This window comes from Drosophila mauritiana, chromosome 3L (assembly GCF_004382145.1).
Source record: "Drosophila mauritiana strain mau12 chromosome 3L, ASM438214v1, whole genome shotgun sequence".
In the NCBI taxonomy this organism is placed as follows: domain Eukaryota; kingdom Metazoa; phylum Arthropoda; class Insecta; order Diptera; family Drosophilidae; genus Drosophila; species Drosophila mauritiana.
In genome coordinates, this window is record NC_046669.1 from 15,647,118 (window position 1) to 15,663,011 (window position 15,894).

A 15,894-nucleotide genomic window follows, 5' to 3' on the forward strand; every position below is an offset into this window, starting at 1 on the left:
CGAGAGGGTGCTGGCGGGGGGAAAGAGAGAGAACTAGCGGCGCGGAACGGTCGAAATAGTTTTTTGCCGCCCAAGCGATGCGCAATTATTTTGGGGGTGGGATGTTCGCTCTTTCGTTTGCTTTTTCCAGCTGCCCGTCACTAAAGCTGGAATGTTTTCTTTTAACTTTCTTAAGTTTAATAAAGAACTATTTTGCAAGCTTTTTATATTTCTGAATATATTAAAATTTCAAAAAACAACTGTAAGCACACGAAGTCGTGGTTTAAAATAATTGCTAAATGGGGTCACACTGTTCATGGTGTTTCGCTCGTTGGTGTATCGAAAGATATCGATGAGATGTTTTAGTTGGATCAAGTTTTCGCTAGGCCGTCAGCAGCGTTTTCAACCAACACTTATCGAATAAAACGGTTTGGAAATCGAAACGGTAGTTCAGGTATAACACATGTACAAAATTAAGCTACTTATAGAACAGAGGTCTGTTACCCGGTCCAGTAACATCGCGAAAACAGAGTTCATTTAGATTCATCAGAATTAGAGTTAGCGGCTAACTAACACTTTGTCTCGATTTGACTAAATAATTAAGGGCACAAACAGAAAAAGCACAAACTTCGGCATCCCGATAACTCCCAGTAATATAAAATACTTGGCTCAGTTTGGAAATTTTTTATCATCAATTGTTTCGGTTATCGGCCTTAAAATATCATTTTTCTGAACAACAAGCTTAAGCAATTTTTTAGTTCTATTCAGTGAAAAAAGAGATATTGTAATCTTCTTTAATAAATGATCCGCTTTCGGGAATTCCCATTATCAAACCAGGAATAAATCCAAACAAAATAACAAACAAAAATAATGACGATAATTGAATTAACATCGTTAAATATATCGGTCCATAACAGCACTGATAAGTGTTAACATAATTAAAGCGCCATCTACAATTTTGTGAGCGGCGTTAGTGTGACCAGGCGAGAAAATGGCTAAATATACCGCGCATTGCCCTCCGATTCACATCGTCAAAAAATTTTGGTCTGTGAACTTCGTGCGGATGAAATTCGATTTGAACGCCAGCGAAAATATGCAAAATAAAGTGAAATACCAGTGCCTCGCGGACGAGGAGCGCTTCAGCGGAGAGTCCTGCAGCCATTAAAGCCCAGAGAGCACTGAAAGTTCTGGGAATTTCGCGGGAAAGGTGCGTTTTTCGCTTGGCCTTTCGGTGTGTGTGAAAAGTTTCTACTGCAATCCATTTTTCTCTACGTGCGTGTGCGGCATACTTGTGTATGTGCTGCGTCTGTGTGCGAGGCGAGTGAATGTGTGTGTGAGTGTGGAGTGGAATGTAAAATGTGGGGCGATGTAAAAATGCCTTTACATAATTGCACTCGCATTTGCAAGGACTTTTGTGCAATACCGCCAGCCTGCCCAATTACATAAAATCATCGCAATTTAGTGCGTGAAAAAATACGCGGCTTCCATTTTCGTTCTATTTACTCGCGACGTCAGCGTCGCGGCTGTTGAATTTATGTCAAATTGGTAACACACACACATGCAGGTTCAGCCATTCGCGCTCTCCGTATGCAAGCCCTAACTGCATGGGTGTGTGTGAGAGGCAGAGAGAGAGAGCGCGAAAGGGAGAATGATAAACAAAGTGTAAAAAAAACAAGCGGCTGCTAAAATGCCCGCAAGTGTTTTTAATTGATATGAAAATGTGTTTGCTTAACACTATGTAGCCCAGCAGCTGGTAGCTCTGAATAAAGCAGTTGCAAAATATTAATTTCCCCTAACGTATTTCCTATTTTCTTGCCCTAACCTCTTGTGTAATTTCCATTAAATGCAACAACAAAGGTGCGCGTTAAACAACAACAAATAGCATTGTTTTGCGAGAGAGCGAGTGAGAGAGAGGGAGCGTTCCCGATTGCGACATTGTGTGAGTGAGCGGAGAAGAAAACGCCAAGAAGTTGGCTGATAAAGCAAACGCACACGCACGCACGCACGCGCACACACACGCAAAGAAAATAGAAAAATCGTAAAATAATAATAATCAGCAAGCAGGAGAAGAAGAAGCAGGAGCAGCAGAAGCAGTAGTACAAACAGCAAAAGTGTAGTTGTGATCGAAAATCGAAAGTGTGAAGCATTTTCTATAAATAGTGCAAAATCAAAACCCAATTCCCACTGCAAACAAAAGCGCAATAAAGCAATATCGATAGAGCAATTGCTACATACAAAGGCTACTACACACATCTGGAGCAGTCGAGCGATCTCACAGAGCGCGTGCTCTGCAGCAAGTAGCAGGATTATCGGAAGGAGCAGATCGTTCGTCTGGCCAAGAAGGATCTGCCAAGATGTCCTCGCTGGACGCGCGCAACAACTCGGCGATGATGAAGCGCGCCGAGCAGCTGAAGCGATGGGAGGAGTCGGACACCAACCGCGCCGCCCCCACCCCCCGGCACGAGCACGGGCGCAGGATTAAGTTCAGCTCCGGCTGTGTCTTCCTCGCCGCCTGCCTCTCCGGCGACAAGGACGAGGTCGTCCAGCTGCTCGACCAGGGCGCCGACATCAACACCGCCAACGTCGATGGACTCACCGCCCTGCACCAGGTGAGTCTGCCAGTATTCTGTATTTATTGACACTTTGGAATAGTTCTTATAGGGTTGTATCTTAACTACTGTATATTTATAACTAAAATAAAGGGAAATGTAACGTTTGAATGGTTCTACTTTGAGGAAATACTTCTAATTACCCAACAATGTTCTTATTTTTGCTCAACTAGTCAATTTGTAAATAAATAAAACATAAAGGCATAAGCAATTAAAAAAATAATATAATATAATAAATAAAAATCGCTAGAAAAAGACAATAGTCATAGGGTTATGGATAATTCTCGCTTAAGTAAGCGTTTGCAAACATACAAATTACAAAGTGAAATAGAAACTTTGCTATATAATCAAATTATTTCCTTGTTATTTGGGTGGAAGTGGCGAGTATTGGACATTCTATTAAGGGTTGCATTTTCAGCAGGTGCAATTTCCAGTTAATTAAATGTGAATATTCACACTGCATCCCCTGGCACCAGGGATTGATTTCCCCACTTTAGAAGGCGGCTAGGCGTTGCGTCAGTCTGCCGCAACTGCGATCACGCGACTGGGCGAGGGGGTGGTGGGTGGAGTGGGGGCGGGGACGGGGTGGAACGGGCGCAGGGAGCTGCAGTTTCGACACTGTTGCGTTGCGTCCAACTGTGGTGCTGACGTGGGTCGCACTGTGGGTCAAATTGCATGGGGTCATGGGATGAAATTATTAAAAAACTAAAAGAATATCTAGCAGCAAACGAAAATAATTACCAAATAAATAAGACAGCAATATAACATATTCACGTTATTAGTTAGGAATTTTAATAGAATATTCAATCAAGGTCAAGAATGATCCATACTGTTTAGGCCCACTGTGCAGGGGCCGTTCGCTAGACGCTCGACCATTATTGTTGTTGGGTATTTCGTGCTCTTTCTGCGGTTTCAACACCGCCGCCGCAACAACAATTCGAATTTCGAATATTAACAAATACAGCAAATACATGGCTAATGCAAGCCGACGATTTACAAGTCGAATGGCCAGAACGGCATGGCCAACAACAACAGCCACAAGCAAAAGGCAAACGGCCAAAAGCATTAAATAAGAAAAATACAAAATGTTCTATTTTTAACAACCAAGAAAAACATACAAAACCCATACACACGAAAGCGCGTTTACATATTGAAAGCCCAAAGATTTTCGCAAAATCATTTTCAGTTTTCCTCCCATTTGTTTGACTCGATTTTGTGGCATGTCGAAGAATAGGAATTTAATGATGCTTTGCTGGCACGGAAATGAAATAAAAAGCTTAAATTTTCCGTACTTATCATGGAAATTCGTTCTATTGTTCTAGATCAAGAAAAAGTTTTACTTAATTAATAGAAAATAATAGAAAGAACAAATAAAGATTTGTGATTTATATCATATCATTTAGTAACTATTTCATGGAGAGTTTATTTAACGTTTAAAAATTGTTATAAAATAGTATTAAGATATGCTGGAAGAATACATCAATATTTTGGGGTTTCAATTAAATACGATTTTTTAAAATGAATTTCCCTTTTAAGATTTCCCTGAAATTTCCTAGTCGATTTCCTGTCCACTCCCTTCTTGCGCTCACTATTCTCAAATTTAATTTGGTATTAGCTATAACAGAACAACAAATTATATTTGTTTTATCAACAAAACACATTGTTATTTGGGAAATCAAATATAGAAAAGGCCGAAATGGTTTACCCAAACAAATTCCCGAGTCAATTTGCAAGAGTGCCGCCTGTCCACACCCATCTTGCGCTCACTGTGTGCGCTCTGCTCCAATTCGATATAATTGATTCTAATTATGCTGCGCCAGCGAAGAGTCGTAGATTTTCACCGTTTAACCGCGGTGGCGCACTTGTTAACCAGATGCTAATTTGTTGAGTGCGGGATGGGCGGGCCTTGCGGGGAGGCTTCACTGTCTGCGAGTGCACTGTAATTACAGCAACAGCGGCTGCGAGCGAGCAGCACAATAATAAATAATAATAACAATGGGAGCACAGTGCAAACGTTTTGAATTACCTGCCACATTGTTTGCGGTGCAAGTGCGGCCGCAACCTGCGGCTATTTGCTTCACTTGCCGCTGTCGTTTTTTGTTCGACCGCAAAGCGGAATTTCGATTGCATTTATTAAAATAATTATCTTATCGCCTGCACTTACAAGTCCTCTAATGGTTGCAAAAGTACGCCCCCGCCCACCCTTTTCTTCGTAGACGCCTTCCTTTGCCCCATGCCGCATCAACTTCACATTCACATATGTACGTATGTGCTTGCAACGTTTTGGGCCTTCCATTCATGAGCATTGACAACGACAGCACCACACCTGCACCTGCAACACATTTTCAATGGCATGCGACACGATGGCTGCGAACAGGATGGCCCACAGTGGTTAAAAGTCTAATAAAAATGGTTACAAAATGTAGTCTCCTGCAGCAGGTTACTTTTTAGGCGGCCTCAACTGCGCAGTTCTTAAATATTAAATATTTATTACAAAACAATAACAAAGCACATAAAATAAGTTTCAAAAAATGCTATTGTTACATTACAATGTAATGCAAGATAATGTTCTTTTCATATTTATTAAATATTACTAATCATGTGAGCTTAACTCATGCATAAACAGCAAGAAATATTAAAACATAAAATACTGAAAATTCTCGCTAAAAGAAAATGAAACATAACCTTTGAACTTGGTGATAAATACTTGTTATGCACGCGAATGAGATTGAATTGTGTATTGCGTCAACACCAATGTTTGCTTGATAAATAAGTGGAGGAAATGAACTGCTGGGTCATGATGGAGCATAATCAGAAGTGAGAAACCTAATTCTAAAATATATTAAATATTTAAAGAATCACCAGTTCCACTGTTTACCGCCGCTACCTTGGTCTTTATATGAATGATGTTGACTGATGGAGCGGCAGATAGAAAAGCGAGGATGGGGAGGATGGGAGCAGGAGGAGGCTGTTGCAAGTGACCGTGTATATCCATGCCGCTGGCTGACTTTGATTTTTCATGTGGCCTACAAGCGGTCGCTGCGTCCATTGACGTTCAAACTCGCTGGGGGACAAGTGGGAAATTATCAAAGAAATGGCAATAAATTACGGCTGTTTACAAGCGTTCCGACTCAGATATCTACGTTTAAATGCAGTTCAAGGATAATGCGGCGCTTTTTGCTTGAAATATATTTTATAGAATTGTATTTCAAGGTCCACACCGTTTCACACAAATTAGATGTGTGTGGTAAAATTGGAACTTTTGGAAATACGTGGGCTTTTCCGCAATATTTATGGTTCTTGTTGTTATATTATAATCAAATGAATCATTTTGTAGCTTTGAAGTGAAACTATTACGGTACGTTCCAAAACAGAATTTATTAGGAACACACAGAAATATCAAATCAAGAAACTATATTTATTTGATGCTTCTTTTATCTTCTTTTGTGAATAAAAATCATTTAAATGAAAATATCATTTTGCCTAATTTACCCATCTGTATAAACTCTTTCAAACATCCAATCAGGTTTTGGTCCCCTGAGTGCGAATCTGTGTTTCTTCATTAATCAGCCTCTATCAATGATTTGCTCAAATTAAGAAATTGATTTATATACATACATTTCTGCCAATTAGCAATTGATATATTTCGATTTTTATAGGAGGGGGGGGGGGGAGGGGCAGGGGCAGGCCAACTGGCGCCGCATAAATTAAGAAATTATTCTGTCAAGACTTCTGTTAAATTGAGCTATAGTCAGAGCTGAGTGCATAATAATCGTAACAATTGTCGATCTGCTGACATGACGATCGTGATCACGGATGGATGACGAGTCCTGATCGAATCGAATGGAATCGAATCTGTGTGTTTGGGGAGTTGGGAAAAGCTGCGTGAGTTTTCCCAAATCCAAAATGAAAACACACACCGCTGGTAGATTTGTTGCTGTCGGCTAACGCGCTTTATTGACGTGTTTTCTAACCTTGGCCCGGTTCTCGACGGACTGACGGGACGGACAGCTGTTGAAACGCACAAGCTACAAACTACAGACGCACAGACGCACAGATTCACAGATACAACAAATGGAATATCCTCAAGAATGATCTGTCTGGATGTATCTGTTTGGGCTTTGGTTGTTGTATATAAATGGATGCGGTCGCTACACTTGATTTGATTTATTTCTCGTTTCGTGCTTTACACCCAAAATAACAAAACGAATGCGAATGATCAAAATGAAAATTCGCTCTATGCCAGATACAATTTGATGTGATGTCTGCAGTCCGTAGTCCGCAACTCGCATTTGTATCTGTATCTGTATCTGCTGCCAGTATGTGCGTTGCATAATACCATTTCTAGCCATAGACAGACGCGAAATGTATGCCATTAAAAATGCCTCGTTTTACAACCGAGTTCCTTCGTCTTAGACGGCCTAAACAATCTTTTATTTTCCATCATTTCTGGTTGCCAATTCTATTATAATCATTATTATTATAATTATTATGTACATTTAGCTCGCACGCGCCGCACACACAAACGATTTGAAATCTGCTGTTTTATGGATAAAGCAACCGAAACCAGCGGGAACTATACGAAAAAATACGATAATTTTTGCCAAGCCATGACGACATGAGTTTAGAAATAGTTCGGCGGAAAAAATATGTTCAATTCTATACGTGTTTAATGAAATTATTGTTGTATTTTTTGTTCTTGGCAAATATCGTTGAAATTGCAGAAACTTTTAAACATTTGCCAGCAGGAAATGTTTTCAATATCCATCATAGTTCTTTCTATGGCACCTTTACGATTTATCTTGTATTTTAGAACCATATATATTTTTTATCAACTACAACTTCGTAGAATCGAAAACTGCACAGGTGAAAGTTTTAGACTGATTATAATATCAGCTTATTCACACTTGAAATCTTGGGTAAATAAACATTGAAAGATAAGATTTTATTGTGAAAAGCTTAGTGCAAGCAAAAGCTTTGCCAAATTTATTTCTAAGAACCTCGATTACATTTTACATAAGACTTAATAATATCCACCTGTGTTTCGAATGTTATAATTACAATGTAATTTCGCAAGCAGAGCATAAATCTTTGGAATCATAAGGAAATTGTCTAGATTCTGGTTTCCGTTCGGTTTTTCTTTCGGTTTGTTTATTTTTCACTGTGGAATAGCTGGTGTTCATGATTTTTCACACTTCTCTCTTTGGTCCAGCCAGATGTCTGGCCGCACCTGGTGGACGACTGACTACTCGAAAGAAATTAGAAATAAAAATATATTCAAAGTCGGAAACAATTTGCAATTGCTGACCACCAAGAGCTCCTACTCAAATGGCGCCGTATAAATCGTTATACAATTTGGCAAAAATATGCCAAGCATTTTTAGTGGCAAAATGCTATTGAGCTACATGAGATACATGCTACCCGAGAGAAAATAAGCGAAATAGATACGATCGAAATGTTTAAATAGGCTCTGCAATATGTTAGAACATTTCACACAGAGCAAATGCCTCAAAATCGGCGGGATATAGGCACGTCTAGGTATATATACATACGTATATACATTTTCTATATGTGCGCATATATATCATATGGTTTATGTATCTTCTTTGCACTTTTATCTTGTGGCGCTAATCCAAATTTGTAATTTATTGAACTCAAGCGTTTGTGCTCGCCTGTTTTGGCATTTCAATTATAATATATGCATATTTGCTCGTTTCAATGAGTGCCCAGGAATGTTTCTTAAAACGTATTTTAAAATACAATAAATTGTTGAAATAACGATTTTAAACAAGGGGAATAAATGTATCCACATAAAACGGAAAAATTATGAAATAATTATGAAAATAATTAAAGCAAAATAATAATAAGTTCGTTGTAATTATTTCTTAATTAAGTGGTTTCTTGATTTAGCAGTTGAACAAACAACCCAACACAAATTTCAAAGGATTATTCACCTAATGAACAATTCATTAGTTGAAAAACTTAGCTTTGCTTGAACTTGTGGTGAAGTTGTTTTTCTTTCCAAAGTTCATCTGCAATGTAATCAGTTATGACTTGAATACTTAATAGCCTGCGCTAGTTAAGCCAAAATCCTTCAGACCTAACTCTGAAGTAGTGTTTAACGTGGAACTCTCCTGCCTGCCTTCTTCATCAGGGGAATTATGCAGGATATTGAGTTATAAGCCAGAATTATGTGCATTGATGGTTAACAAAAGCCAAATGGGCCAAATGGAGCTTGGCGCCTGGCAAACTGCCGCGTAATGAGCCACGTTAAGCTGGCGGCCCAGAGTCTGAAAGCCGTCTCAACAAGTCGCTGTTGGCTGTTGGCTGCTGGCCTACGCGGCGTATACGTAATGCGGCGAGGTGAATAACATTTGGCGTGCAACGGCTGAAAATGCCGCTCAATGGCGTGCCAAAACAAAAGGCTAAACTTAGCATGCATTTGTTTTTTTTTTTTACTTTACTTTCTGCTTTTCGCGTTTTTCACCGCTTTTTCGGGTTGGCCATGCAAATGGAAATAGCGCAGAATCCGTTGCTCTGCTGACATTAAAGGCCCAAAAGTCTGGCGGCGAATCGAGGGAATTTGTTCGCTGATGGAGTAGCTGGTGTCAAAAATGTTTGCATACCACAAAAAATGCCATTGGACATTGTCGTCAAGTTGATTTGCGGATGGTCACGCGTGGGCGTTGTCTTTTCGCAAAACCCCTTTTTCCTGCCGCTCGGTTTATTATCAAAATTGTTCATAATTAATTAATTGGCTGCGTTCCAGATTTACAAATTGTTTGGGCCCACCCGCCGTCGTTTCGCTCACACTTTCTAGCCTTCTTCAGAGTTTTTTTTTGTTTTGTATGCGTTTTACTGCGAAATGGAAATGGCTTTTGGATTTTAAAAGCAACGGCAAAGAAGTCACTTTGAAGCTTGGTCAGTAAAAAATCGGAATTAACATATGTATGCGGTGGTAGGGGACGGGAAAAAGAAGAGAATGGATAGAGAGAATCGGTCATTTGATTTGTATAATGCCCCACTCCTCAAACGGGCGCTGTTATCAAATGCGGGGAGGGGAGGGGAGGGTGGGGGCAATACACTGGGGAAAATATGATAAAGAACATTTAATATCTGAAAAACTTTAATATTGAATAATATTCGTTCTATGTTATAAGTAATTTGTAAGTAATTTATAAGAAATTATAAGTTTATAAGTAATTTGTATCACTACTGTGAGTACCAGCTATAAAGAACAAACCAAATTTTCTGAGTTAACTGTAGCGATTGTGTTCTGTCGATAAGCAAAATATGTTAATAGCCTTGCTTCCAAAAACTTGCCAATAACATAAGCCCTCTTGAATGAATATCTCGCAGATAAGAACCCATACAAAACACAATTGGAATGTGACTCTATTCGAATTTTTCGTTCTGTGCATTGATAGAGTCTAGCGCCTTTTGTTGTGGGCCTGTTCTTTTACTTTCTTTTCTTTCGGCGGAGCTGTTGCTTTTGCGCCCAAGAATGCTTATCGGCATTTGCAACTACGAGGCGTTGTCGTCTCCACTCGCGTCGCACACCGACATTGTTGTGGGGTCGGATTGGATTGGGTTGGGTTGGGTTGGACTGGACTGGGCTGGGTTGTTCCTCGCTGGTTCCCAGATAGCAGCGGCCCCAAAGAAGCGCCGGAGTCGCCGACGATGATATCATCGTCGTTCGGTGGCGTGCATGTGCCATCCAACCATCCAGCCAAATGAAGAGATGTCTAGGCGGGTTCAGCGGAAATCCGCATAAACAACCCAAGCATGCTGACTGAATACGCTCCGCTTTGGCTTTTGCCTTCTGGCTGTTTACTTTAGCGTTTTAGCAAGATAAACACACAAATTTTTAAAACATTTACTAGCTCTCTTATAAAAGCAAATCGAAGGCAGGCGGCTGCAAAGCGAATCTCTTCTACGAAAGTTGATTCAACTTTTTATGCACTGCATTTACGACTCTGGTCGGGAAATCGAATTGTTTTTCTGGCCATAAAAATTTAAATAAATACATTTCGTTTGGCAAAGTAGAACGCTTTCAAGGATTGATGTTTATGGCTTTGACCTTTCAATTTGGAATCACAATGGGGCAGTCTCATCCAGAAGATGAGTAATTTACAATGGATAGACGTTTGTAATTTGTGAGAAACTTGAGACTTGAGAAAATGTGTAGTTTATTTTGTCCTTAATTGATGAAAATCATAAACTTTACGCTATAAAGATATATTTAGTAAAAAAGAATTCCATTCCGCTTACTTAATCGAACACTCATTTTGCCAATTTACAGGCGTGCATAGACGACAATCTGGACATGGTGGAGTTTCTGGTGGAACGAGGTGCCGACATAAACCGCCAGGATAACGAGGGCTGGACGCCCCTGCACGCCACTGCCTCCTGCGGGTGAGTTTCCAGTCCAAATTGCAATCAATTTCATTACTCATTTTGTGCTTAATTAATTTTCTAGATTTGTGAGCATAGCTCGGTATTTGGTGGAAAATGGCGCTGATGTGGCCGCTGTGAACAGCGATGGCGATCTGGCCTTGGATTTGGCCATCGATGTGCAGCACATGGCCATGATTGACTACATGGAGAAGATGGTGCAGGAGCTAAACATCAACGTGGATGAGGCTCGAAAGGCCGAGGAGCAGGCTATGCTGAACGATGCCAAAAAGTGGCTGAGAAGCGATGCCGCCGAGGTGGATAGACCGCATCCGAAAACGGGAGCCACAGCCCTCCATGTAGCCGCCGCAAAGGGTTACACGAAAGTGCTGGGTCTGCTCCTGGCCGGACGTGGCAATGTGGATCGCCAGGATAACGATGGCTGGACGCCACTGCACGCGGCATCGCATTGGGGTCAACGGGAGACGGCCGAGATGCTCGTGGAGTCACTGGCCGACATGGATATACGGAACTATGCCGGGCAGTCATGCATCGATGTGGCCGATCGCAAAATAGTCAAATTCCTGGAAGAACTGCGGGCCAACAAACGCAACAAGCGGCGACCATCTAGTCAAATAAGGTGAGATTATTTAGTTATAGCAAGATTTTAATGAAAACATAATGAAGAGGTATTTAGCTTAATATATTGGCAAACATTTGAAAGCATATTCCAAAAGCGTAGTATTTTTGTTGTATCACATATTCGTCTTAATATTATTTTACTGAAAATTACGCATATTCTTCAAAAATATTTTGTAAATGTATACGTTAAATTATTCATAGTCTGCATAGCCTTGCATTCTGTAAAAAAAGAAACATAACTAATCCATCAATTGTTTTTACTTTTCAGCAGAATCTCAGATGCAATGGAAAATCACGTGGACAAGACGCCCACTAAACTGGTGCGCGTTGAAGTGAGAACTGATGCCACAAAGGATGGTGCGTATGCCTTCAAATTGGAGCTAGCTCCAACTTACCCTGGACTCATGATATAAACGAATAGCTTTCTTTGATTTCTCGCACACATACACTCTTGTGTTCGTCCTGTTTATTATCCTGTTTAGGTTCTCATGCGCGATAACCTTTTGTTGTTGGAGCATTTAATCGTAAAACATTTGCCACTGCCTCTCGTATTTTAGTCACTCAAGATCACATTGTCCAGTATAATAATTTGCCTTCATCACGATCATGATCATCCATCAGTGGTATCCCCTCTTTTCTCTCTCTGTATCTGTATAGTGTCTCTATCTATCTCTCTGTATTTGTGTATTGTCTCTGCTTGTAAATCACGCACACTGCAGCTGCCAGTGGCTCAAGTGAAGCTACCGAAGCTAATTCTTCGATTCCAAACGCTGCTGCTGATGATAATGATGATGGTGATAATGATGATGATGTTGGTGGAGTTGGCGAAGTGGTGGCCAGTGGCCAGAGCGATACAGAAGAGCTGAGTGATTCCACGGAAAGCTCACACTTGACCAGCCTCTCCGAGAGCGAAGGTAGTCGGCATTTGTTTTGCGTCCTGATTGAGGAGTTCCTCGCCGAAACCTTTCTGTGATAAGCCCGCCCAATAGCCACTAACCTAATCCTAGTTGTAAAATGTTTTCAAGGTGTATATTAACACTTTTCACCTGTTGCTCTTACAGCTGAGAACGTCAAGCCCAACCAGCAGATCCACGCCGTCGAGCATCCAGTCGAGGAGGAGGCGCCATGGCGACGCAAACTGCCACGCACTCCCAGCGACAGTCCCACTAATAATCGTAAGTCCTAACGGAGCTATGAAGTGCGCTTTAGGGTTTGGAGATAGAAAGATATTTCTAAATAAAGTTAAATTGTTTCATAAAGGAAATACTATATACGAATCTATTTCGAGATCATGTCGTGTTCTAGCTATCTGCAATCTCTTCAAGCGCACTGATTGGCAACGTTCGTAATCGAATCAGATAGTAATAATCAATATAATTACCATTTTGCAGAAGTTCCTGATAGAGAGCTCAGCAGCAATAGCTCGGAGACCGCCAACGACGTCATTTTGCGGCGCACGCAAAGCTTTGAGAACGATCAAAAGTGAGTTGAATCCCAAGAAAATAAAACATTGCGTGCCGCTCACACACAAACACCCAATCGCATCTCAGATTAACCCACATAAACAATGATTATGATGTACTACATCGATCGGCCAAATTGCACCGAAAGGTCTTGATTTGATTTATTGGTTGATTTTTGCAGTTCGCTTTTCACTTTTGCCGATTGCATTTGCTTATCATCATCATCACACACACATTCACGCTAAAATTGTTAACCACTCATTCAGCTATTCACGAAATTCATATACTGATAAATTGTTTAAATTTACCCATGATTGTATCATGGATCTGGGAAAGCTCTGAGAATCTTTATGAATCACAAGCTTTGCGTTTATGAGCTTTTTCCATAACACACCATTCGCATTTTGGCAAAGTGAAGCGTTGACTGCAAAAGGCAACAAATAAGGGAAAACAAAGTATTGTATTGATTTTAAAATTTTTGTTTTGCTTTATTTTTTTTCCACCCAATTTTTTCCAAACAACAATCAAAAATCGATCAAAAAATAATTGCATTGCCAACGCACCACAACCAACCAAAAACAACAAACTCATCAAAACGCTTATCCCGAAATCTAACCTGCCCGCTCGCCCACCTGCTCGCTACGACCACCCGCCCGCCCACCTGTACGCCCGCCCGCACGAACGTTCGAAAAACGCTCGAAAACGCACGATCCTCGCTCGAAAACGGCCAAAATCGAATCGAATCGAATCCGAATGACAGGTTCTATCAAAAGTACAATGAGCTGCGGGCACGCATAAAGGCCAATTCCTGTCCCATTTTGCCGGCGAATGCGAATGCTAATGCCGCTGCTGCCAACAAATCCAATAACAATAATAACCTAAGTAGCAATAACTATCATAATAACAACAATAACAACAACAAAAGCGATCTGCTATTGGGATATGCTGCTGGCACCACAACGACAACAAGCACCCCCACAACAACAACAACAACATCCAGTACATTCAACAACACCCACTCGAACACCACCAACACAAGCACACCACAACAACAACCAGTAGCAGCAGCAGCATCGTCAGCAAATCAATTATATAGCGTACAAAGATCGGCCTCACTCAAAGATAACTCAATGTATTACAGGTTTGTTTTGCATTCAACACATCCCAAAAAAAAGAAACAGACTAGATCAGATTTGTTAGTTAAATTAAGTAGAATTTGTTAAGGTGTAAAAAGGGAACTAGTATTGTATGTATTTCTATGTATTTCATTATTTGAATTTGTTATGAGTTTTAAATGGGAATTTCAAGTAGAGTTGATATAAATAAAAATAAAAATATAAATAAAAGGTATTAAAGGCCACCTTTATATTCTAGTATGATTCAAATTGTTTAATGTATTTCTAAGCTACTTGATAGATACAATTATGTATTAGTTGATACTCAATAGTCCTAAAATCTGATCTAGTTTAAAAACCATGCCTACTCTCATAGCTGTTAACCCAAGCCTAATTTTTTGTAACTATTAACCTGACTGTGCTTTTGCTTAGCTTCTTCTCGTCTACACCTTCAGTATAATAACTCATTGCACCAAACTATTTAACATATTTTCCTAGGCCACGCACCAATGTCGTCTACCTACTCTTGGCTGTATTCCCAGTTCAACTTTGAATCCTTCTCTAAAATCATTCTACTTTGATTATCCTCAGGAAACCGACCGTTACGATTGCCACGCCCACGAGCACAGCAGCCACGGCGATCAATTCTCCATCGACAACTGTACAGACCCCACCAATTCGCAGGTAAGTTTATTTTGTAAAATATGATGTATATTACTCCTTTAAAAAAACTCCATTGTCGATCAATTAGCCAAGTTACAGCGAAAATAGCAGAAAAGAGCAATAATGGCAGCTCGTCCACGGCCAGTGTCAGCGATGCGGAGAGCTCCAAGCCACCGCCCAAACAATCCGCGAGCAATATGATCAAGAACTTCTTCAAGTAATGAGCAAGATTTAATGGTTGTTTTCGTTGACGTTGAGCTAACCCCGCTAAAAAGTTGCTAACCCGATTTTTGCTCCCAAGAAAGCGAAGTTTTTTGTAGCATGATTTTATGAGGTTGACTTTGAACTTGCCGATCGATTGAATAACCACGTGTTAATAAAGATTTTAAGGCTCGATGTGTTGCTACTGACTTCCAAACGCTGTAGCCGCTCTTTAATTTAATGCAATGTATAATAGTTAGTGCTGTAACAAATTCTAAAACTACATATTTTCACTCAACCCAAACGTAGATCCTTTGTGCCACCGGTGCGTGATGAGGAGAGCGAAACTCAGCGAAAGGCACATGCTAAGCGCGTGAGGGAGACTCGCCGGTCCACTCAAGGTGTCACCCTGGACGAGATCAAGAGTGCCGAGGAGCTGGTTAAGAAGAAGAACATGGGCATGGCCAACAACAACAATAACAATAATATCAGCACCACCACCACGAACACGATCAGCAACAGCGGCGTAAGTAGCCCAGTGTCCAAGTGGACACTCTAACCAGATCACTCACCCCAGGCTATCACAACAAAAACCAAACCGAAACATTCACACTCGAGGAAGCTCTCTTCATAGACTCATTGTTAGATCTCATACCTGTAGTCCTAGCCGGGATTACAGGCCCCATCCACACACGATGTCCACATGCAGTTCACACCCACTCAAACGTTGAGCAATACACACCAGATCAAAAACCGAAAAAAATATATGCTTATGGTTATGGTGTTCCCATTGTTTGGATATCCCTTTCTGTTTATGTGTTCGATTTT

General features: G+C 40.6%; 1 protein-coding gene across 21 annotated transcripts in view; it reads left to right on the forward strand.

The window, feature by feature from the left end:
- The first annotated feature begins 997 nt into the window (after positions 1 to 997).
- The window catches only part of LOC117141957 (protein phosphatase 1 regulatory subunit 12C), a 29,713-nt gene continuing 14,816 nt past the window's right edge, over positions 998 to 15,894 (forward strand). For 5 of the 21 annotated variants that reach the window (XR_004459518.1, XM_033305732.1, XM_033305716.1 and 2 more), the window contains exons 1-11: positions 998 to 1,186; positions 2,037 to 2,588; positions 10,891 to 11,003; positions 11,068 to 11,622; positions 11,893 to 11,981; positions 12,686 to 12,799; positions 13,016 to 13,106; positions 13,848 to 14,228; positions 14,794 to 14,886; positions 14,954 to 15,082; positions 15,376 to 15,592. Coding sequence is in view for 20 of the 21 variants with exons in the window: in XM_033305732.1 (XP_033161623.1) it covers positions 2,334 to 2,588; positions 10,891 to 11,003; positions 11,068 to 11,622; positions 11,893 to 11,981; positions 12,686 to 12,799; positions 13,016 to 13,106; positions 13,848 to 14,228; positions 14,794 to 14,886; positions 14,954 to 15,082; positions 15,376 to 15,592 (2,037 nt within the window). In the remaining variant the exon portion in view is untranslated. Of the gene's footprint in view, positions 1,211 to 2,036; positions 2,589 to 10,890; positions 11,004 to 11,067; positions 11,623 to 11,892; positions 11,982 to 12,685; positions 12,800 to 13,015; positions 13,107 to 13,847; positions 14,229 to 14,793; positions 14,887 to 14,953; positions 15,083 to 15,375; positions 15,593 to 15,894 lie in introns of all 21 variants that reach the window. The other 16 variants (XM_033305722.1, XM_033305739.1, XM_033305720.1 and 13 more) reach the window with 11 other exon arrangements.